Source organism: Nomascus leucogenys, chromosome 1a (genome assembly GCF_006542625.1).
Source record: "Nomascus leucogenys isolate Asia chromosome 1a, Asia_NLE_v1, whole genome shotgun sequence".
In the NCBI taxonomy this organism is placed as follows: Eukaryota; Metazoa; Chordata; class Mammalia; order Primates; family Hylobatidae; genus Nomascus; species Nomascus leucogenys.
The window spans coordinates 34109441-34134621 of NC_044381.1; the positions used below are offsets into that span (position 1 = coordinate 34109441).

A 25181-nucleotide genomic window follows, 5' to 3' on the forward strand; every position below is an offset into this window, starting at 1 on the left:
ATACCACTTATGTGGACTCTGCCACATATACTCCTCCTTCCCCACCACATGGCCTTGAACGCTCACTGTCAGAAACTGCTGATCTGCCTTGGCACTTAAGTGTCACTTTGCTACTTCCAGCTACTGCTGTCCCCAACTCCCAGGACTGTTTTTAACAAGAGGCTACAAGAGAAGCTATACTGCAGATCAGTCAAAATATCCATTTATCAATCCATATTTCCGAATATGTTGGTAATGGATTCTCAAAAGGCCCAATGCTAACTATGTAATGCCAGCTACAAAGCATTACTACTGGCTAGCACCATGAGCATGGCGAGGGAAGGGCCTTTCCTTTAGTAGCTAAAGACTAAAAGCAAGGGCAACCATCAACTTAGTAGTACAAAGCTGGGAGGAAACTAGAGAGAGAACAGAAAAACTGGAGCACAGCTGGGAAGGCAGCACCTTTAAAAAACATACACAGTGTGACTATAAAATTGCAAGTCTTTTTTTTTTTTTAATAAAACCAACATAACAGAATGTAGAAATCTAAACGAACATTTCTCCCTCCAAGTAGTTACATCCTTAGTTCCAACAAAACTACCATTGTTGGAGACTTATTTAGAATTCCTCTTTGGGGAAAGGCCTTAAAAGGTGGTTTATGAGCCACATTAGAAAAGGCTGTTTAAAAACAGAAAATCCATACTCAGAGGATGACACTGAGAAAATTAAAAAGGTGCTGCAGGTCTCACGGAGGTTCCCTAAAGACCTCTAGCAAGTTCTGAGCAACAGCATCACCACTGGAGAAACGTGTAGCCTCCCAGGACAGCCACTTTCCATGGGAGGGCATTCATTTGGATAGAAAAGTTCTGCTGTCTGTTTAAAAAGAAAAAAGAAAAAAAAAATCAGCCACACTCCTTTATAGTCACACTTGCATTTGATTTAAAAAAAAATACAACAACAACACTCACACGTGGTTCTTGTATGAATTCTAATTAAGAGACATTACATTCAGAATTATAGCACTCAGTGATAATTTTCAGAAGACTATAACAGCTTCTTTGCCACTTAAGGGGTACAGAGGGTGCAGCTGTTTACCTGAATGAATTCTTAAATAAGTGACTACTACCACTCTAATTTTCCTAGTTGTAGCTCTGTTACAGGTTACTGACCGCAAGTCCATGTTCCAGACATTCTTTGCCAACACAGATTAATTACAAGAGAGCCACCCCCAAAGTCTTAGGGCGAATTGGGAAAGGGCCGGTTAAATGAGGAAACAGGCCATTCCTTGGTAAAAGTTTGTAGTTTTCTTTCCCAATACATCTTCTTTTTATTGAGAACTTCCATTTTTATCCTGTGTTCCTCCTCTGCCATCTCACACTCTCGCTCTATCTGCTGGATTTTGGCCACATGCACCTCATTCATTTGTATCAGTTGCAGTTGTAAGATGGACATTTGTTGATGGTGTTCTTCCTCATGCATCTTTTTTAAAGCACCTTCCTGAGAGGTTTTGCTCCTGTAGTTTTTATTGGCTGTTATTCTGACAGCTGAACACGAGGGTTCAGGTTGAGAGGTCCCCTCACATACTGGAAAATGTATGAACTCTTTCTCATCATCGCACAGTTCTCTATTTGAAACAGCAAATGATTCTGAAAAACAGTAGCAGAAAACATATGTTCAAAGATTTTACAGGCAGAGAAAAAAAAAACAATCCTATTTCAAATGACAGGGTCCTTCATTACAGGATGTATCTAAAATCATGTCTGCTTTGGTCTTCGTGTCTACAGGGACCCTAGCCACACTTGACTTTTTAAAAACCCACAAATCAAAAGCAATTTTTTCTTAAGAAATAATGACAAGGGATTTTGTTAGGTTATTTCTAGAACTTCAAAGTATGGGATCAGTGGTCAGAAACCAAGCATATCAAGAATCAGAGACCTTGTTATGTTGATATTCTAAACTGAAATGTGCCCAACTCTGATGAGCAGAGGACCACAATGCAAGACCAGTGTGGATCTTCAAATTAAGTTCTCTATCAGTCTGATCACCCTTTGCCAACTTCTCATTCAGCTATGAACACGTATGTGTAATCTTTGCAAGAGTGATAGTGCTGTTTCCTGGTCACAGGTGTTAGCCCTTACCCTGGAGAGCCATCTTGTAAATGCTGTTCCTTGAAAGATGAGTCTGCATTCCCTGGCTTAACTCCCTCACATACATTTTCTCTTTACTCTCCAGCACTGCCATTTGGGGAATTTTCAATGTCCCTCTTATTTAACCTGTCCCTGGTACTTGACTATCCTTGAAATTTCTTCCCTTCATTAGCTTCTGAACCATGACTCTCCTAATTTCTAAGCTACCTTCCCCTGACTGCTCCTTCTCAAGTCTTCTTGATGTACAGAGACTCTTGCTCTACTCACCTGTTACCTTTTCATATTCTCCTGGGGGTTCCCATCTGTGGCTCTGTTCTTAATCTGCCCTACGTAAACTCATAACCTGATTCCAACCTTCCTTTCTTTCTTGTTTGACTCTTCCAAATGCCCTGTGCACCCTTCAGTCCTACCACAAGCTACTCACATCCTTTATAAGGTCATGATTTTTTTCATAATTCTGTTTCACTGTTCCCTCTGCTTCAAGTTAGGCTATCTGTCCCTCCACTTACTGTCGTCTCGCTTTTTTAACCTCCCCCCAACTCCTACTCATCGAAAACCAATGCCGCTTGCTCTGTGAAACCTCAGGTCTCTCCTTTGTATGTACTCTTCTGTTACAGAACTTAACACACACTAGTATTGTTTTGGCACCATGACGTTCTCTTTTTTTAATGCTTGGGTACTAATTACTTTGTTTGGTACACAATGGATGCCTAGTAAATGTTTATTGGCTGAACCCTTGAATATAAAGGGAAGAGTATATGGATGCAAAAGGATACCACGTTTGGTAGGTGCTATGTTTGCCCTGATTTTTTAATAGAGCAGTAACATCAGTGTCAATTAAGGGAGTTGCAATAAGGAAACCAATAACTCCACTAACCCATGGAGTCTTCTAGCTGTGACTCTAAGGCTTTCTTGAGAAGCTTTACATTTCCAATAATTAGCATCTTCTCCTTGGAGAAAAACAATGCCAATTTATTAACATAGTTGATTACATTATTACGTCCACTCCATTATTCTGGAAGATGAGATGCTGGGAATGTTCATGGCTACTGGGGGAAACCTAACTCACAATAGCCTGTTAATAAAAGGAAAATGGCTACTGTTTAATTATTCCACTCCAAGAGGTAAAGTAACAACCACAACTGGTCCCTAATTATGATTAAAGAAAAGGTAAGGTAAAAATCTCACTTCTGGAAGAGAAGGTTAAAAAAAAAAAAGTACTTCTGTGCCATCCAGAAATAATGAAAATGTCTCTTGGAAATCTTTCCTGGAGACAGCTCTGGCCTCAAAGATAGCTCTTCCTTCATGCTCCCACTGCCTCCTGGGCCTACCTCTGGCAGAACACTTGTTAAAACTGGCAGTTTACCTCCCTTTCAAGTCTCTGAGTACTTTGAAGAGAGAGATTGCTTCTGCTCATCTTCATGGAGAACCCAGCACAGGGCCTGGTATAGTGCTGGGCATGTAAGAAATGTGTATGGGGTGAATAACCTGGGGGTCACATCCCTCCCAATATGCCCAACGGAGAAGGAACAGTGCTCTGTGTGGGTAACCAAGGCACAGGACAAAGGAATGGGAGAGGGTTAACACTGAGAATAGGGCCCTCAGGTGTGAGTTTCAACAGCAAAGAGCATTACCTCACCTGTTTCCTTTCTAGTTTTGGATCTGAAAATGTCTTCTTTGAAGACTGGACACATTAGACATTTTGTGGTACTTCTAGTCTCTTTTCTCTTTGATTTCATTCCAGGGGATAGTTCTGGATACTCCTCTGAGTCCTTAAAGTTCATCCCCTCATAATGCTGCTGTCTCGCCCAATTTCTTTAATTTCTTCTTCTTCTTTTTTTTTTTTTTTTTTTTTTTTGAGATGGGGTCTCATTCTGTCACCCAGGCTGGAGAGCAGTGGCACAATCTCAGCTCACTGCAATCTCCGGCTTCCAGGCTCAAGTGACCGTCCCACTTCAGCCTCCAACTAGCTGGGACTACAGGCATGCACCACCAAGCCTGGTTAATTTTTTGTATTTTTGGTAGAGACAGGGTTTCACCATATTGCCCAGGCTGGTCTCAAACTCCTGAGTTCAAGCGATCTGCCCGCCTCGGCCTCCGAGAATGCTGGGATTACAGGCATGAGCCACTGCGCCAGCCTCTTCCAATTTCTAAATGCTCACTTTCATCTCAACAATTCCAGGCTTTAGAGACCTGATGATGATATGGTGATGACGATGATGTTGATAGCACCTACTGTTTTTTGAGCAGCTAACCAGGTCCTAGGCTAGTGCTTTATAGCATTACTTCATCTAATCCTTACCCTATGAGGGAGGTACTATTATAGAAAACCAAATACGATATCCAAGGTCACATGACTAGTTGAAAGAACCAGGATTCTAACCTAAGTCTGTATGACTCCAAAATCCAAACTCAACCACTACAATAATCAGCCTCCCACTCTTCCACTTGCTCAGCTGATCACCTGCATATCTTAAAATGCAGCCTCCAAATTGTATCCACTACAAAACCATCTCTTATTAAGAATATGGGTGTGTATTCTGCATTTTGATCTCTAAATTTCTAGAACTGTGAATGTAAAAAGACAGTATGTTTGTGTCCGGGAGCAGAAAAATGACTCTTCTTTAAAACTATTATTTTTAGTTTAAATGTGTGCTAACATCCAAATTTTAAAGGAAAAAAAAGCCAGGACTCTTAAGAAGACTCTGGCAGAAAATGGGGCTTTAAACTAAAGAGGCTCAATGGTATAGTTAATTAACTTTCACACACATATTAGCTCCAATGAATACAAACTACTGTTCAGATGGGAAGAATCTCCTCTTAATTGGAAAAAGACTAGCCTAGGAATGCCACTGTGCTGCAAATACACACCATGTAATCTCTCTCAGAGGTAAAACAAAGCCACCTGAAGGAGAAAACAACTCAATCTTATGCAAAAAGGGTAGGAAATCCCAACAGATTTCCTGGGACCAGGAAAGCCAAGGGGTTGTTCCTTCGCTTGGACAACTGGAGTAAGTTTAATATCAGCAGGAAAAGCCTACTATGACAGCAAAAGGATGGGAAGGAAACTGTAAACAGGCCAAACCCCAGATATAGGAAATAGAGCTGACTGGGAACGGGGATAAATAAGATGTGTGGATGCATGCTATGGAGTATATATAACACATTAAGAGAAAGAAACTAGACTTACACACTGCAATGAGAATTTATCTTTTTTTTTTTTTTTTTTAGATGAAGTCTGGCTCTGTCACCCAGTCTGGAGTGCAGTGGTGCAATATTGGCTCACTGCAATCTCCACCTCCGGGGTTCAAGCAATTCTCCTGTCTCAGCCTCCCAAGTAGCTGGGATTACAGGTGTGTGCCACCAGGCCCGGCTAATTTTTGTAGTTTTAGTAAAGATGGGAGTTTTGCCATGTTGGCCAGGATGGTCTTGAACTCCTGACCTCAGATGATCTGTCCGCCTTGGCCTCCCACAGTGCTGGGATTACAGGCGCGAACCACTGTGCCCGGCCCAGGAATTGATCTTAAAAATAGTATTCTAAGTGAAAAAAGAGAGAAAATGGTATCCCTAGCACAAATTCAAATCTACATAAATTTGGAATAGATGCACACAAATCACATGTAAAAGGATATGCAAGGGCGTTAGGATGATGATTCAGGTGCAGGAGAAGAGAATGCAAGAATGGAATAAAAATGGAACAAACACATAACCAACAAAAGAAAGGCTTTTCCCAGACCAGTGAGGCTGGTGTGCCATGACTGGAAATGTAACTCAGCCCTCTGGTACCAGAGATCTCACCCCCAAAGATTAGGATTGAACAATAATAATAATGGCATTTATTAAGAAATGTTCACAGTTATCAAGTATCACTTTATAGCATAGAATGTGAAATTAAATATAAATTATCTTAAGACATCTGGGTGCTACTCCAAAGCTTAGTTTTCTTAAATGTATTTGACCTTTGGTCATCCTAGCCTCGCAGCCACTCCTAGTGAATTTTATTGGCTCCCTTAGTTGGTTCTGTACACAGTTTCCCTCAAAATAATGGAAGATAAGTGTCAAAGCCAAATTATCACACATCATAAAATCTGCAGGGTGTAAACTGTTTTAATATATTTAAGGAGGAAATACTGGGGTTTTTTTGCAAATATTAATATATTCCTAAGTGTTATACTTAAATTTTAAGACTGGTATGTTCAAATACAGATGGACATTTTCAGAAAGTCATTGACAAAGCTAAGTATATCCAAGGGACAGTGATCAAGATGACACAGTTGAAACTATCTCATACCAAAAAGTAGTTGCAGAGAGGCCTCTAGTGGAATACTATTAGAGGCCATCCTGTTTAACAGTTTTATCATAAATTCCAACCTAATTCTGTAACAGGTACCCTGTAAGGTACTGGTACAGTATTGTCCAACAAAAATACAATATAAGCTATTTATATAATTTTAAATATCCTCAGTGCAACATTAGAAAAATAAAAAAAGGTGAACTTTATTTTGGTAATACATTTTTTAATCTGATATATCTAAAATATTATCATTTCAACATGTAACAATATAAAAATTATTTAATGAGTTTTTTTACATTTTTTGGTACTAAGTCTTCAAAATGTGGTGTGCACAATTATAGCACATCCTAATGTGGTCTACCCACATTTCAAGTGCTTATTAGCCTCATGTGACTTGTGACAACTGTATTAGTACACTGTCAGAAACAGAAAGATCACACACACACATTCCTTATGTCAAATACACAAGATGTAATGAGGGCCATAACTCTACAGCAGATTTTCCACCTTTTTCCCACCAAGTCCCAGAAAGGATGATTGACAATTCCAGGCTCCTTTTTCTTTCTTGAAAGAAAATTGAAATGTAAAATGAGTAAAATGAACTCAAAGCTGTTTTACTGTATAGAAAGAGTTCCAATACCCTACCTACTAGTATTAACAGATTACCTTTGGACACACTTCCCAAATGACAAAGCACCAAGGTTCTCCACCATCCTCCAGATGGGACCTGGATCACAATAGTAAAATAGCTAAAAATGCTGGTTTTTAATCTGGGTGAATGCTAAAACAGGCGTTTATCATATTATTCTCTGCACTTTTTTTAAAGTTTGAAATAATTCTTTTTTTTTTTTTTTTTTTTTTTTTTAGACGGAGTTTTGCTCTTGTTGCCTAGGCTGGCATGCAGTGGTGCTATCTTGGCTCACCACAACCTCTGCCTCCCGAGTTCAAGTGATTCTCCTGCCTCAGCCTCCCAAGTAGCTGGGATTACAGGCATGCACCACTACGCCCAGCTAATTTTGTATTTTTACACAGGAGCAAGGAGCATTTGGCTGTGCTTTAATAATCACCAGCAAAAAGGGAAGTCCCCAGTGTCATCTATGTACAAACATCCAATTTAAAATAAATCCCTTTATACTTGAGTCACTATTAAATGTCACTACAAGGAAAACACCGAGAATGTACCTCTATTCCCTTCTTGCTGAAAATTTATAAATTACATTTATGAGTAAATGAATTACATCTTCCAAAAAGAAAGAGAAAAAAAATTGTGGGATGAACTTTCCTAGATCCCACCCCAGAATTTGAAAATAAGGAAACAAGACTGTCCAGGCCCCCTAAGAATAACCCTATGTATTCAATACACAATAATCTGGATCACAGGTTTGCAAAATGAACAGAAGGCAGCTCACACCAGCATGGTCCTCAGCAATATCTCCCAGGGAACATCAGCAATGTAAAGAGCAGCCCTGCTGATCCATTCCCTCCCTCCCCCAGCACACTCCTCCACAGCCTCACAGAAGCTGAATGGCTCTGAAGCCAGCAAGATGGAGACGAACAGAAAGTAACTGGCTAAAGCTATAAACATCTCCAAAACAAGGACACCATTAATTAGCAGTGGGGGCCCATGCACTACAGAAGCAGCAATGAGGAGGGATAAGAGAGAGAGCTGACAGTGCCCCCATAGACTGTCTGCTAGGAGGTACCTTGGCTTGGGAACTCAGGGATCAAAACCCAGACACAAGGTTCCCACACTGGAAATCGAGGCATGAGGTTCATAACATAAACCACTATGGTTACCCAACTGGTTTCCTGGACTTAACCTTGGTCAAATGATCAGTAAGCAAACTTTTGATCATAATTTGCTTCTCCAGGATCGTCTGTCTACAGGACAGAAAAAAAGGTGCTAATCAAAAACATGTATTTGATTCACTCTGCAATTATCTTTTCCACTCTACACAGATAACATTCCTGGCTTTAGACTGCTTCTTGTTACTTTTAATTAACAGGAGCCAGTCCCTCAGAGCTCAGTCTACTTTGGAGGAACTGACAATTGAATCTCCCATTCTGCAAGCTGAGAACCAGATTCTCCTGGGGAAGTGCTTGCTGGGTCCTTGAAGCACCTTATGAACAACCCTCTGTCCCCTACCAGGAAACATCCTCTGCTTCAATGTCTGTCTTCTGCAAACTGCAATGAATTTTTATATAAACTGGCCACATCCTGTCTGAAAAGAAGCAGGAATTGCTGGAAATTTATCTATGTGCATTTCCACCCTCCCTTTGCCTAGAGACATTTCAGTAGCCCCTAAATTCCAACCTTTTGAAGCTATGACACACTATCATTGCATCCTTCATTATATGACAGTGTTTTTTTCCCTAAGAATTATGTATGACATATTTTTCTCTTTTTAATGGAAATAAATTAAACTTAATTTTTTTGGAGTTTTTCAAGATCCCTGGGGTGCCACAAACCAAAACTGTGGATCACAATAGTATAATGGCTAAAAATGTTGGTTTTTAATCTGGGTGAATGCTAAAACAGGCGTTTATCATATTATTCTCTGCAATTTTTTTAAAGTTTGAAATAGTTCTTTTTTTTTTTTTTTAGACGGAGTTTTGCTCTTGTTGCCTAGGCTGGTGTGCAGTGGTGCTATCCTGGCTCACCACAACCTCTGCCTCCTGAGTTCAAGCGATTCTCCTGCCTCAGCCTCCCAAGTAGCTGGGATTACAGGCATGCACCACCACGCCTGGCTAATTTTGTATTTTTAGTAGAGATGGGGTTTCTTCATGTTGGTCAGGCTGGTCTCAAACTCCCAACCTCAGGTGATCCGCCCGCCTCAGCCTCCCAAAGTGCTGGGATTACAGGCATGAGCCACAGAACCCAGCCGGTTGACTCTTTTAATATGGCCTTTTGAGTGGCCTACTGCAATGCTTTGCAAATAATAAGGACCTCCAAAAATATTTTTTGAAAAAAATGAAATTGAGTGGATGAATATAAATCTTCATACAATTCTGTTTAACATATCTGAGACAGGCTGATAGGCAACTGCAGCACCTCACTAATAAGAACTCCATTAATGCAGTCCCTTATTTTTCTTAATGTTTAAGTAATAATAAAGTCTCCAAGAGAGCTAGCACAATGATGTAAACAAGTGCTTTTGTTTTTATATAGTATATTACCTTTTTTTTTTTTTTGAGACAGGGTCTCACTCCGTCACCCAGGCTGGAGTGCAGTGGTGCAATAACGGCTCACTGCAGCCTCCATGTCCTGGGCTCAAGTTATCCTCCAGCCTCAGCCTCCTGAGTAGCTGGAACTACAGGTGCATGCTACCATGCCCAGCTAATTTTTTTCTATGTTTTGTAGAAACGGGGGTCTCACTTTGTTTCCCAGGGTGGTCTCAAATTCCTGGGCTCAAGCCATCCTCCCACCTCAGCCTCCCAAAGTGCTGGGATTACAGGCGTGAGCCACCAGGCCCACCTCTATGAGACTTTGAATGTCCTATATAATCCTGAGATCTTGAATTAGGAAAATCGAGTTTGATACAAAAGTTTCACTTTTAGAAGTTCCCTCAAAATGGAGGATTTTAAAATTAAAATGTCAAACAGGTACCCAGTGACAGCGTGCACACTGGCATCAGGAACGGATACCTTGGGCTGAGGCGTCAGGGTGGTATTCAGGCTCCTCCTCCGGGGGGCTCTGCAGGAAGTAGAGCTGCTCTGGCAGCATGCTGGCGATCTTCTCCTTCCCTAGGACGTGGGTACTCAGGAGAGGGCTGACGCTCCGTTTCACTTTCTCTCTCCTTTCATGGGCCATAATTTTTTTGGTCCGAGCCTTGATGTTCTCCCAGCACTTCTTCAGCTGTTTGAAATCCCGCAAGGACACGCTGGGCTGAGAGTTGTATTCGTGGGCCAGTGCCTGCCAGGTACGCTGCTTAAGGGCAATAGTTCGCGCATCACTTTTCTTACATTCCAGCACATATTTATACTTTTCTACTAAAGCCAGCAGGATGCTCTTTTCCAATTCTGAGAAGTATTTGGCAGGCTTTATAATTTCGTTGTTTTGCATTTTCCACTATATTTCTCCTGGCCGCTAGCTATCCTGTAAAAGGAAGTTTGAAGCAATGATTACCAACTCCAGCAAAAACAATGCCTATAAATCACTGAAGCTTAATTCCTGACTTGATTCCCTTGTCTGAAATACAGTACTTTCTTTTCCATTAATGTTGAATTATGATATTCAGGACTCTGGAGAATATTTAGAAATGTACTAGGAATGGGGTTTTACTTCAAAGTGGATTGTTGTGGCTATACTGTGACTATCTGGTATATAACAGCAAAAAAAGGAAAAGTTGAACATTTTTTTTTTTTGACATGGAGTCTCACTCTTGTCGCCCAGGCTGGAGTGCAGTGGCACGATCTGAGCTCACTGCAACCTCCACCTCCCGGGTTCAGGCAATTCTCCTGCCTCAGCCTCCTGAGTAGCTGGGATTACAGGCGCCTGTCACCACGCCCGGCTAATTTTTTTTTTGTAGTTTTGGTAGAGACAGGGTTTCACCATGTTGGCCAGGCTGGTCTCGAACTCCTGACCTCAAGTGATCTGCCCGCCTCGGCCTCCGAAAGTGTTGGGATTACAGACGTGAGCCAACGCACCCAGCCTAGACTCTGATTTCTTAATTGATTTTTCTTTAATGTTAGGGAACTGATTATTTCCCCAAATCATGTTAGCCAGTTTTAGAACTAAACAGCTTTCCAAAAGTTTTGTCACAGCTGAGGACAAAAGAAGCCACCATGTAATCAAATATAAAATATGATGTGGGAGGCCGAGGCAGGCGGACCACGAGGTCAGGAGTTCGAGACCAGCCTGACCAGCATGGTGAAACCTCATCTCTACTACAAATACAAAAATTAGCTAGGCGTGGTGGCGTGCGCCTATAATCCCAGCTACTCAAGAGGCTGAGGCAGGAGAACCACTTGCACCTGGGAGGTGGAGATTGCAGTGAGCCAAGATCACGCCACTGCACTCCAGCCTGGGCGACAGAGTAAGACTCCATCTCAAAAAAAGAATTGAAAAAAAAAAAATTAGGAACCAACTTGAAAAGAGTCCCACTAGCTGAAAATGGAATAATTTGAAATCAAAGGTCATATGTACACAAGGATTCATTATTTTCTCAACCTTCGTTATGTTTTAAAATTCCATAATAAAAAATTAGGCAGGGGAGGCTGTGACTTTTAAGTTTACGGTACGCTAATTTTGAATCAACTATTTCAAGCCGGCTACTCACGCACTATGCCTGGGAAGGGGTTTCTGTAGTTGTGAATGGCTGAAATCTGTTTGACTGAGGCTGGAGAGGACTGGGCCAGATCAGAGACCCTTCAAATTGAGGCCAAGGAGTGTGGTCTTTACATGAGGGTGACAGAACCTGATCACGGTCTCTCACTACGCACTGCCTCATCCTAAAAGTTATTAATAGAATGAAGTATGAGGGTAATCCGTGTCTCCAAATACCAGGTACCCTGCTCTACATTCATACTGGACACATCAGGTATCAGACACTGGGAGGTACACACACATGTCAAAGGTGGTTTGGCCCTCAGATCCTGAGCAAAGCTAAATGAGTGGACATTTATCTTCGGGGATGTGTCCCTATAATGCTAAATTCCCATGCTCCTGTTTTGATCATGTTGCTCTAATATCCATACAATGATACCCAATCCAGGCTCCTTCTTCCTCAAAGGTCCCAAGTTAATTTTTTATCTTCACCCATACTTTTATTCCCTATAAATCAATGTTCCCCAAACTGAAATTTATTAACACACACCCTGTACAATATCTCTCTTCTGTATTATCTCTATCTGCCAAGATGTCTATGTCCAGCTTTACCTCCTGTAGTTTTTGTTAGGAAATCAATAGGTACACTGCCTGTTCTTAAATTACACAGCAGATTCTGATCCAATTCCCCAACCTCAATGTCTCTGCTCCAGATGTCAATATGCCAACTTTCCCCACTTCTAAGAATTGCTGCTGTGAGGTTTAAGAACTGTGATTCACAAATGAAAAAAGGATTACTCCCTATTTTGTTATATGTAATGCTATTTTACATATACATTATATGTATGTGTACACACACACACACACACACACACTTTCTAAATAAATCTCTTTTTTCTATTTTATTTATTCAAGATAAATTCCTAGGACTGCTCCACCAAAAGATAAAAACACTTAAGACTTATGTTATATCCCCAACTTGTCCTTATAAAATGTTGCACCAATTACACTTCTATTAACAGCACATAAGCATGTCCATTTCCCTATTTTGTTTTTTTATTCTGTGCCAACTGTGGAAGTAAAAAATGTCACTTCACTGATTAATGATATATGAATTTCAGCTGTGAGGTAAGTAAGCCACACTCTGAACAAAGGTCCTGTGATCCTTAGTGGGACTGAAATTACATGGAATTAATTCCAAGCAATGTAATTCTTCCTCAAGATGTGTGCAGTACCTCTAGCTGCCACTAGGTGGTGGTGGACTTGTGAGGAGTCTAAATTTCACAAAGGTTCTTGCCCTACATGTGGCCAGTTGTCTCAGAGTAATAATAATGATAGCAATAATATAATAGCAGATAACTTTTATTGAGTCCTTACTGTAGGCGTAACAAATGTTTAATATGCGCAATATCATTTAACCCTCCCAAAAATAGCCTCTGAGAGCATTTGTTATACTTCAATGTTTTCTGTTAAAAATACATATATATGTATATATATATTTACATATATAAAGTACCAGAAGAAATTATACGACTGCTCTTAAAAGCAAATACTCAGAATTACCAACACCTGGGGACCATTAATAGCCTATTAACTAAGCTTTTATTTAATCACTAGCTAAGTAAATCCAAAGTTACCAATTGACTTTGCTTAATTTTGTAGAACAGCAGGCCTCCTTGGACCTTGTGGTTGCATTCTGCCTGGCTATAAAGGGATTCTGATACAAGGCAATGCACCCCAAAGGTTCCTTATGGATTTTCAACAGCCTTGTGAAATAGGCTGTTTATCTCCCTTAAGCAATTACTATTCCCATTTCCCAGATAAGAAAACTGTGGCTCAGTAACTTACTCTGGTCACAAAATAGTAAGTGGTCTGACTTACTCCAATGCCCATGCTCCTCTCTGCTCCACTTAGTTCTCTTGTTTCAGACCTAGTGATAGCCTCTATTCCCCTACTCAAAGTATGGACATTAACACTCTAATCATCAGCCGGGAAAGGGCCCAGGGTAGGGCAATTTAGGTGGAGTGTGTCTCCATCTGTTGGCTCTTCCCCCACTCATTTCCCTCCCTCCATCACCTCCTCCCGATTTCAAACTTAGGGCCCATAATCCTCCCATGTGTACCTTCCTCACTCTAACCAGAGCTCTGAAATAATTTCTGCCCTTGATCCACTAAGACTGTATGTTTGGACCGGGCATGGTGGTTCACGCCTGTAATCCCAGCACTTTGGGAGGCCGAGGCAGGTGGACCACCTGAGGTCAGGAGTTCAAGACCAGCCTGGCCAATAAGGTGAAACCCTATCTCTACTAAAAATAAAAAAATTAGCCAGGCGTGGTAGCAGGTGCCTGTAATCCCAGCTACGCAGGAGGCTGAGGCAAGAGAATCACTTGAACCTGGGAGGAGGAGGTTGCAGTAAGCCAAAGTCAAGCCACTGCACTCCAGCCTGGGCAACAGAGTGAGACTCTATCTCAAAAAGACTGTATGTTTGAAAGGTAACTGTGATCTTTTGGAGCTTTAACATGGTCCATGCCTCCGGGGAATGCTGGCATTCCACTTGAGCACAAAAACAAGTACTTCCCAAAGAGGTCTCTCCAGCAAAGCTTATTAATGCTTATTAATAGAAACTTTGAGGCTAGAAAGGATACTCTTGTTTAAAACTATTCATCAATGTCCATAATTGGTTATAAATGACAACATAAAAAGCCTTCCCTGCCGCATCAACTTTTATTAGGGATAGATTGGCCTTCCCTGTCCCCAGTTCTGCTCAGGAGCCATTATCTCTTGTGTCTGCTGTTCTGCTAGACAGTATATGATCCATTCTTATGCATGGTTGTAGGGCAACAAGCAGCCCAGTGACCCTCACAAAGTAGGCTCTCAGTAAACATTTTATAAATGCAGATATTTTGATATAGGCATAAACAGCCCACCATGCACACAGCATCATACATGACAAAACAGTACACTAAAGGCTGCATTAGCTGGGTATAGTGGTGTGCTTGTAGTCCCAGCTCCTTGGGAGGCTGAGGCAGGGTGATCACTTGGGCCCAGGAGTTAGAGGCTATAGTGAGCTATGATTGTGCCTGTGAACAGTCACCCCACTTCAGCCTGGACAACATAGTGAGACCCTATCTCTTAATGAAAAAAAAGCTGCATTAAAGTAGAAATGGTCACATAAAATAGCAAAATCCAAATGCAATGGAAGTTCCCCTTGGGCTAGGCAAAGACCCATAGATAGGCCTAAAAAAAGGCACAATTCCAACACCCATAGAAGAACAAGAAGGAAACAATTAGCACAATTTCCAAAACACTAACATTGACTAAACCACCAGAATACTGTAATGCATATATTTACTATCCAACTTAAAACAAAAATTCATCTGTTTATGGACTAAATGTCTGTTTCCTCCCAAGATCCATATGTTGAAGCCCTAATTCCCTAGTGGTTGTATTTGGGGACTGGACATCTGAGGAAGCAATTAAATAAGGTTAAATAAGGACATAAGTATGGGGCCCTGGTCCAGTGGGGTTAGTGCCTTGATAAGTAGAGACACCAGGAAGCTGGCGTGCCCCGCTACCCTCAATGGCTTACAAAGAGAAGGTTATGTAAGAACATAGCAAGATGGCACACAGCAAGATGGCCACCACCTACAAGCCAAGAGAAGAGACCTCAGGATGAAACCTAACTTGCCAACACCTTGATCTTGGCCTTCTCAGCCTCTAGAATTGTGAGAATCCAATTTCTGTTGTTTCAACCACACAATCTGCGGTATTTTATTACGGCAGCCTGAGAAGACTAATATACCATCTAGTGATTTTTAAGTCCACCAAGGGTGAAACTAAGTCCTAAAGTTTGAGCAAAGTCTAGAGAAACTTGTCAAGATTTCACATCTCTTGCTCTTTGTGGAAAGGGGAGTTCTTTGAAGTTAATACTCAGAATAGGTACCATTACTGAAGAGCTGTGGCACTGGAAAATCAGACTTCAGGACATTGACTGCTGATCTTAAAGTGAGGTGAAATGAACCAAGACACTGGATGCAGAAAACCTGGGCTCAAATCCTGACTTTACCCCTCACCCAACCGTGTGACTTTGGGCAAGTCAATCAACCTCTAATGCTTCATCTGTGAAATGGAGTTACTCCCCCGCTATCCTGGCCCTGCCTCATTCCCTCTGTGCAAAAGTCCTGCAACATGAATAAAGAAACACAGACTACAGCTTCAATCAATTTTAGTTCTTTATACTCTTCCCACCCATATTAAACTGCTTCCAAAAGTAGAATAGTAGTGTGTGTGTGTGCATGTGTGTGTGTGTGTGTCTGTGTGTGTGTATATATATATATGGTGTGTGTGTATATATAACCAGTTATTGGCTCTTCATTTCATACACACACAATTCAACAAATATGTAATCAACTCCTGCCAAAGGCTCAGCTCTGTTCTAGAGTATGTGGGAGATACAAGGACAGGCTGAACCCTCCAGCCTAGAAAGAGTGCTGACATGCACAAACTGACAACTAAAATGATAGGCACGCTGAAACAGACACCAGAAGAGAGGACAAAGCACCTTGAGCATGAAGAGGAGGGAAGAGGTTCACTTGCATTCTTCATGAACAAGAGGACATTTGAGCTAGATCTTTAAGAATGTATAGGATATGAATGGAGACAGTTGAAGGAGATCATCAGATAAATAATTGATAAGAGAAGGCCTGGACTTTGAGTGGGGACAATGTTATTGGAAAAGAGGAAGTACACACCAAAGACTGTTTCTTTCTTTTTTGAGAGACAGAGTCTAGCTCTGTCGCCCAGGCTGGAGTGGAGTGGCGTGATCTCGGCTCACTGCAACCTCCGCCTCCCGGGTTCAAACAACTCTCCTGCTTCAGCTTCCCAAGTAGCTAGGATTACAGGCACCCATCACCACACTCAGCTGATTTTTGTACTTTTAGAAAAGATGGGGTTTCACTATATGTTGGCCAGGCTGATCTCAAACTCCTGACCTCAGGTGATCAGCCTGCCTCAGCCTCCCAGTGTTGGGATTAGGATTACAGGCGTGAGCCACCACACCCAGCCAAAGACTGTTTCAAAGGAAGAAATGAGCAGGATGTGTATGTGTCCACAGTAGGGTAGGGGATCAACAGAAAGCAGAGGCAGGGAGGATATATGAGGATTAACCAAACACCTACTCTGTGCAGGCATCAGAGAGAATGGTATTCCTTAAGATCAAGGAGATCACAGACCAGTGAGGACATCAGAGTCCCATGAAGACATAATGCACATGTATTGTGGGATAGGCTGGTGACGAGGCAGTGTGATAAGCACAGTGACAGAGATGAGCCTAGGGACATACTCCAAAATTGGGGGGATCTAGAACAGGAACCTTAATTCCTACTTGAATAGACTGAAATTAGATTAGCTTGAGAACAAACCAGGGCCACAACTCGGGAGGGAAAGACTTAACATATTCAGAAGTGGTGGGTGAACTGAAGGACATATATGGTGTGTGTAATGATATTTGCAAGAAGGAAACGATTATTTTACAATAAATCCTTTGTAAGAGGAGAAATTTAAAATAATAAAACATCTAGCAATAATTAGTAAAAAAAAAAATGCAAATGGCAAGCAGGTTGGTTGTGGCATCTAATTCCACAAGTATTTATTGAGTGCTTGATGTACACCAGGCACTCTTCAAGGAGCTGTAGTGAACAGATCAGATCACCTGCTTTTGCCATTTCACCTGGAACTGCTTAACTTGCAGCCCTCCCCACAAGCAAGGCCTGGCAAGTAATGGGCAATCCGTTTGCTCTAAAGAAAGGCTGTCTGCTACCCTAGTATCTTGCCTGTCTCCTGACTCAACACCTCAAAAATAACCTTTGTTTTAAACTACAAAGGACCTTGGCCAGGTGTGGTGATCCCCATCTGTAATCCCAGAACTTTGGGAGGCTAAGGCAGGAGGATTGCTTGAGCCCAGGGGTTCAAGACCAGCCTAGGCAACAAGGGGAGTCCTCCATTGCTATAAAAATTAAAATTAAAAGTACTAGCCTGGCAAGGTGGCATGTGCCTATAGCCCCAGCTACTAGGGAGGCTAAGACAGGAGGATCCCTTGAGCCCAGGAGTTTGAGGTTGCAGTGAGATATGATCATGCCACTGCACACCAGCCAGGGTGACAGAGCAAGACCCTGTCTCCAAGAAAAAAAAGGTAGTACAGTATAGAGGTTAAGGACATGGGCTTGGACCCATGGCCTCAAATCCCAACCCTACCGCTGCTTCTGAGAGTGGAGCTTTAGAAAAAGAAAAAATATAAATAAATTTTAAAGAAGGACTTCAATCTAATCCTCTCACTTTACAGTTGAGGAAACTGAGGCTCAGAGCAAAACAGGGCTTCCCGAGGCCCTAGTAACAGGGGAGAGTCTGAAATCAAGGCTTCATCATTTGCTTTCCAACCCCTCTCCCACTTCAGAACCCCCTCACCATCAAGAAGCCCTTTTTGCTAGGTACTCTCAAGCCTCCCTGACTGTACCATTTGAAAACTCCAGGGCACTGCTCTCAACTCTGTCATTCATTTTTGTGACACTTGTCTTGGCACATCTTCTTTACTTGCTGTCAATTCCTCGTCTCGAAATTATAAAGCTCAAGGGGGTATTCTCTAAAGTCCTATCCAGTACTGGTCATCCATGTTAGCACTGCCATTAAAATGGTTTTTCTGCAATCTAATTTCCACAGTTCACTGCCAAAGACACATAGTTGGTATTTTCCGATTATTTATGAGACTGGTGGAGCTACTGGCCAATGAAAGAGAGCATTACAGCAGAATGAAGTAATCTTAGCATTTTAGATGACCTTGTTATTTTGCTTAAGGCCTTTACACAGGTTTAACTGTGCAAGTTAAGCAGTTCCAGGTGAAATGGCAAAAGCAGGTGATCTGATCTGTTCACTACAGCTCCTTGAAGAGTGCCTGGTGTACATCAAGCACTCAATAAATATTTGTAGAATTAGATGCCACAACCAACCTGCTTGCCATTTGCATTTTTTTTTTACTAATTATTGCTAGATGTTTTATTATTTTAAATTTCTCCTCTTACAAAGGATTTATCATAAAATAATCGTTTCCTTCTTGCAAATATCATTACAGTTCAAAGGAGGTAGAAATGGCAATGTTTTAAGAGCCTCACTACCACTATGATGCCTTCAGGATTTCATTTTATCCAGAGATGAGAGTAATTGGACAGTACTCTTACCTGCCCGCACATGTACATACCTGTGTGCCCAGGATGGCCATTCACCCAAGCTCTCCCTGCCTCTCCACCTTCTTTCTTTCCTTTTCGAGAGCTTTCCAGTCAAACTAGCACTAAACTTGCTTTCTCTAATGCATTCCCTCTCTACCACTTTTCCACCCACTCCAGGCAGCCATGTAACTTGGAAATGTTTATTTTCATCATCTGCGCCTGAGTGTGACTGTGTGCATGCAGAACCAGCCTTGTGTTGAAAGCCAGGGCTTCCCTACTTTCCCATCCTCACAGTCCCCTTTATAAACCAGATGAGAGTTCTTAAAAGTCCTAACCCCTTCCTTCCCCCTCCCCACACTCCATCTTAAACCATCCCCACCCACGACTTCCCTGAAATGCCTTTGGAATCATTATTAAGGTATCTTCCACAGAAAGCAGTGTTGAAAAACAGAAGGTCCCCTTCTGTAGGTGTTCCCACTCCAGCCTGCTTCTCGTCTACTGAGTACACTCTCCTCCACTCCCACCACTTCAGCTACAACCATCGGCTCTCAAATCTTCTGTAGGACAAGGGTACCAAGTATTTACCTCTTGCAGCACTCAGAATTACTCTGCACTGAGATCTATCCATATCCTGAAGGCTCTCCCTATCTGATGGTGAGCTCTGAGGCATGGAACTACATTTTATTTGTATCTTAGGCACACAGTAGATTCACAGTAAGTGTTTGTTTTAAAAAAAAGTTGGGAGTGGGGACACAGGCACAGTGGCTCACACCTGTAATCCCAGCACTTTGGAAGGCAGTTGGGGGAGTACTGCTTGATGCCAGAAGTTTGAGACCACCCTGGGCAACACAGTGATACTCCATCTCTAAAAATAAAAATTAAAAAATTAGCCAGGCATGAGCATCTGTAATCCCAGCTACTTGGGAGGCTGAGGTGGGAGGATCACCTGAGCCCAGGGATCTGAGGTTGCAGTGAACAATGATTGCACCACTGCACTCCAACCTAGGTGAAAGTGTAAAATGCTGTCTCTTAAAAAAAAAAAAAAAAAAAAAAAAAAAAGGCCAGGCATGGTGGCTCATGCCTGTAATCCCAGCACTTTGGGAGGCCGAGGTAGGAGGATCACCTGAGGTCGGGAGTTCGAGACCAGCCTGACCAACATGGAAAAACCCCATCTCTACTAAAAATACAAAATTAGCCAGGTATCATGGCGCATGCCTGTAATCCCAGCTATTCAGGAGGCTGAGGCAAGAGAATTGCTTGAACCCGGGAGGTGGAGGTTGCAGTGAGCCGAGATCGCGCCGTTGCACTCCAGCCTGGGCAACGAGAGCAAAACTCCATCTCAAAAAAAAAAAAAAGAAGAAAGAAAAAGAATAAAGTGGCAGTGATAGAAGAACCTCTCTTCCAAGCCTCAATCTCTCTCCTTGGCATCAAACACATTTCCAATTATCTATCAGCCACCTCTGCGCCCCATCATGGGCACCTCAGAAAACTCCAATTCTCCATAGCCAAAAACAAACTAATTATTCCCCATACACCAAAATCTCCTGATTTCTGATGATGTCAGCCACATCAACTTGGCTTCCCAAAGCAGAAACATCAATGTAATCTTCAATCACATGCGACTAATTAACAAGACCTATAGTACATTTTACCCAAACATCTGTTCCCTCCTCTCCCATTCTCACTGCCCTTGTCTGTGGACAGACCTAATCTCTAAAATGGTCTCCCAAACTTCCATCCCTTCTTCCATGCAACTACAGGGATCTTCCTAAAACACAGTGATCAAGCCACAGGCCTCCTTGTTAACCTCGGACATCTCTTCCACTGCCTAAACGATAAAAATCCCAACTCTTCACATGGCATTCATGGCCTTTCTGGATCTGGCCCTGATTATAGCACCCCCACCAGCCCCTCATCCTCTCTATGTATTTTTCAACCTAACCAGACCAAACTCAACATGCGGCTTCCTTTAGCTGGAATCCTTTACCCCAAGGCCACCAAGGGCCCATTTTCAATTTCTCTTTTTTTTTTTTTTTTTTTTTTTTTGAGACAGAGTCTCGCCTCCAAAGTGCTGGCATTACAGGCGTGAGTCACCGCACTCAGCCCATTTTCAATCTTCAAAGCCCAACTCTCATGCAATTTTTGTTAAGCCTTCTTCAATTAATACTCAGTCTGTTATGTTTATTTTCTTTATAATGGCTTCCTTCTAATATGGGTTTGAAGCAGCTTACGAATTACACACACACTGCAACTAGATTTTTTCTTTTTTTTTTTTTTGAGAGAGAGAGGAGAGACTAGCAGGGCAAAGACAAGACAAAGGTAAAAGAGATCAAAGTTAGGTGGTAAAGGAGCATTCAAAACCTGTGTCATGGCCGGGCGCGGTGGCTCACGCCTATAATCCCAACACCTTGGGAGGCCAAGGTGGGCAGATCACCTGAGGTCAGGAGTTTGAGACCAGCCTGGCCAACATGGTGAAACCCTATTTCTACTAAAACTACAAAAATTAGCTGGGCATGGTGGTGAGCGCCTGTAATCTCAGCTACTCGGGAGGCTGAGACAAGAGAATCGCTTGAACCCAAGAGGTGGAGACTGCAGTCACTGCACTCCAGCCTGGGCAACAGAGACAGACTGTCCCCCCACCCCCAAAAAAAAAACAAAAACAAAAAACAAAAACCTGTCATAAGTCTCATACTCATCTTGTTAGATATAGATTGCCCCTGAGTTCCCACTGGCTCAGAATGAGTTACTCTTCTATGAGCTCACTGCCAGTTGTACATGACTGTACTGTAGCACTTCCCATATTCTTTGCAATTTGCTCTTTGCGTCCATCTCCCACACTGGACTGGGAAATTCCCAGGGGAATACATAATTTCTGACTCATCGCTGTATCCCCAGGATGTAACATATGACTCAGCACATGACTGGTGCTCAGCAGACATTTGTTGAATGAATTTTATCACGGACAGGGAAAACGGTACTAGTGCTTGTTGAACTGCACGCCAGGTATGTGAAAAAACGTTATTTTATCCTCACAAAAAATGTACAAAGCTAAGAAATGGCAGAGCTAGGATTCAAACCCCAAACTGTCTATCTGTCCAAAGCAATTGCTCTTCCAACTATGCATGATGTTCCCTACCTTCACCATCGCTACGTACCCACCTACTCTCTCCTTCAATACCTGGTTAAAAACAAAACACCCTTCTCCTAGACGTCTTTCCTACTCACTCGGGACAGGAGTGCCTGAGTCCAGCCCTTGATCTTCCACAATACATTAACAAATCATCACCAACTGGGAGAGGAAAGGGTGTCCCCTCAGTAGCTGAGAACTGAACAGCCTGTTGAGTATTCTGCAGATGGTGGGGTGAAGTCCTCAGCTCCTTCTTCTCCTGCCTTTCCCCACAGGTGCAGTGCCTGGGCCCTTCCTGCATCTCTTCCTTCTTCAGGATCCAAAGCCTTTTTAGTTCTCCCCATTCTAAACCCAAAATAATCTCCTCAGGCCCATTACTTCTCTAAACCAGTGAATGGCGTTGAAAATGCACTCCTCCATTATATCAGTGAGACCTTTATATTTTAAGCATCTCATCAAGCATTAGGGCTGGCAAGCATCCCCATGCCCTGAAACACAAGAATTTTGTGAGAAGGGATAATGGCATTTTAGGAGGCCCAATCACCCCACCCTCCATCAATCTGAATATTTTTGGCAGCCTGGGAGTAAAAAGAGACAACCTATAACATCCCTCCCCACCCCCTGCCCCAGCAGCCTTTGTCCCCTAGCCCGGGTCTCTAAGGGAGGGATGAAATCTGGACCAGCAATGCTGCACGGGAGGGATGGTGAACCCTGGTGCCTTCCTCTACATCTTCTTCCAGGACTTCAGAATCCTTCTTCTCCCCCTTGTCCATCCCATGTCTCTCTCTGGCCCCGGAATCCCACAGCCGTCCTCAATCCTAACTCAGAAACTATGTTTTTAAATTAGTATCCAGCAATTTCCTTGGAATACAACCATCTCTGACATGCTGAAAGGAACACTCTATCCTACCTCCAGTTTTAAATGTATGACAAATATATCCCTGCATCCTATAACTACTCTCCTCGATACTGCAGGAACGTCTGTAACGTTAAATGTTATCACACCTAAGAAATACCCAACCTCCTGAATCGGAATAGGGAGACTAAATTCTTCACTGTTTCGTACTCCTAAATAAAGATTATTCATGCAATTTACAGTAACTACCTCATAGCGCCAGCGTGATGATTCAATGATAATTCATACCAACTGTTTAGTACCTAGGGCCTGGTACATAGAGAGTGCTCAAAATTTAGCTGTTATAATTTACATACATTATCTTTCACAACAGTACCTGAGGGTAGATATTATACCACGCCCCCCGACCCCTGCCTCTAATTTACAGAAACAGTAGCCCCGGCTCGGAGTAAAGGAGCTTTTCCAAGGTCAGTCGAGCAAGGATGTGATGCTCGGCCTTCATCCTGCAAGTGAGGGATCCCTCCCGTTACTCTGGACGGGCGGGGCACTGGGGGTCTTAAAGGAGACAAGTATGGAAAAGCGCCGAGCACAGTGATCGGCACACAGTGGGGACGCCGGGATGGGAAGACCGCGGTACTGCGGGTCACCTGGATTCCCCCCAAGCAGCTCCCCGAGCCCAGGAGTCCACAGCCCACCCCACTCCCCGCCATGGACGCGCCACTGAGTCCCCCGGAGGCCCGCGCCCCGGGGCTTTGTAGGCAGCAGGCCGGCCCTACTCACCGAGTCCCATCGCGGCGCGCAGAGGCGGCCGCCCGGCGCCCAGCCTACAAGGCCGGTGTCGCAGCGGATCGCCCCGAAAACCCGCCATGCCGGCCCCCAGCCCCCGCACGCCCGGCCCGCGCCCCCCACCCGCGCGCCCGCCCCGCTGCGGCCCGCCCGGAAGGGGAGCCTCCTACCTGCAGCGGCAGCGCGGCGGCCGCGGCGACCGGGGGAGGGGCCGGCGAGGCGCGAGCGCGGGCGGCCTGGGCTCCTCTCGCAAGCAGGGCGGCCGGGAGGGCCGCGGGCTCCCGAGCGCCGGGCGGCGGCGGCGCGCCCCCGGCCGGCCAGGCCTCGCCGCGCGCGCAGCGGCCACAAAGCCCGGACGCCGCCGCCCCCTCGCGGACCGCCCGCCGCCTGCTGGTCCGTCGGCGCCTCAGAGGAGGGCGGGACCGCGGCCCCGCGCCAGTCCCCACTTCCCCGAGCTGCGGCCGCCGGCCTCCAGGGGACTGGGGCGGAGCGCGGGGTGCCCCCCGCCCACCTGCCGATCCGCACCGACCCCGCTCCTGACCGACGTCCTCGTGCTGATTTAGTTGCCTTTTTTCCCCACCTTTGCAGAGGAGCTCCTGAAGGGGCCTGAAAAACTGTTTTATTTCTATGAACAACAAAAGAATACATTTGTCACACGGGATTTGGCGGCCATGGACACGAGATAGTTCAGTCCAGGTGCCCCGACTGAAATAGGCCCTTTTCTTTTAGGACTCCTTGATACTTGGGACAGCCAATCCCCCTATGCTGAGTTTATCACAACTTCTGTTAATTTGCGGAATGTGCCTCCCCCAGGACAGCGACTGTGCTCACTGGAGCCCAGGACCTGTCTCGGACACTGTGCTGACTCAGTTGGAATTAATGCGTGTGTAAATGCATGCACAACAGTTCAGACCGTCGGGACAAGCCACCCTTTGCCCCTCCCGCAGAGTGGCTGGATGTTTCCTTTGCCCTGGATCCACTGGGAAGATTCCAAGCCCAGAGAAAGGCAGAGAGGGCTTTTTAACTTTTTTTTTTTTTTGAGGTGAAATTCACATAACATAAACCATTTACAAGCGAACGATTCGGTGGCATTTATTACATTCATAATGTTGAACAACCACCACTTCTATCTAGTTCTGAAACATCCATACTCCATTAAGCAGTAATTCCCCAGTCCCTCCTTCCTCCAGACCCTGGCAACGACTCAGCTATTTTCTATCTCTAGGAGTTTACCTTTTTCTGGATATTTCATATAAATGGAACCATACAATATGCGGCCTTTTGTGTCGTTTCTTTGACTTAGCCTGTATTTAAGATTCATCCATGTTGAGGCGTGGATCAGTACTTCACTCCTTTTTATGGCTGATTAATATCCCATTGTATGTGTATATTACAATTTGTTTATTCATTCATCCCTTGATAGATATTTGGGTTATTTCCACCTTTTGGCTATTGTGAATAGTGCTGCTCTGAACATGCCTGTACACATATTTGAGTACCTGTTGCCAGT

At 43.5% G+C, this 25181-nt stretch overlaps 1 protein-coding gene across 2 annotated transcripts; it reads right to left on the reverse strand.

Annotated features, from left to right (window-relative positions):
* Window positions 1-473: 473 nt before the first annotated feature.
* Window positions 474-24013, reverse strand: MSANTD3 (Myb/SANT DNA binding domain containing 3). Of its 2 annotated transcripts, none has more exons than XM_030828683.1 (3): window positions 23842-24013; window positions 10066-10516; window positions 474-1625 (listed from the first exon to the last, which is right to left on the reverse strand). In XM_030828683.1, the coding sequence occupies exons 2-3, from the start codon at window positions 10481-10483 to the stop codon at window positions 1216-1218; spliced, it is 828 nt and encodes a 275-aa protein (XP_030684543.1). In that variant the 5' UTR covers window positions 10484-10516; window positions 23842-24013; the 3' UTR covers window positions 474-1215. The 2 variants fall into 2 exon arrangements, with proteins under 2 accessions (XP_030684543.1, XP_003260336.1); XM_003260288.3 differs by lacking the exon at window positions 23842-24013 and adding an exon at window positions 23666-23806.
* Window positions 24014-25181: the final 1168 nt, after the last annotated feature.

Coding starts and splice junctions, on each gene's coding strand:
- MSANTD3 (XM_030828683.1), bottom strand. CDS start 10,483: ATGCAAAACAACGAAATTATAAAGCCTGCCAAATACTTCTCAGAATTG. Junction 1,626..10,065: donor CCCTGACGCCTCAGCCCAAG/GTATCCGTTCCT, acceptor ACTGTTTTTCAG/AATCATTTGCTGTTTCAAAT.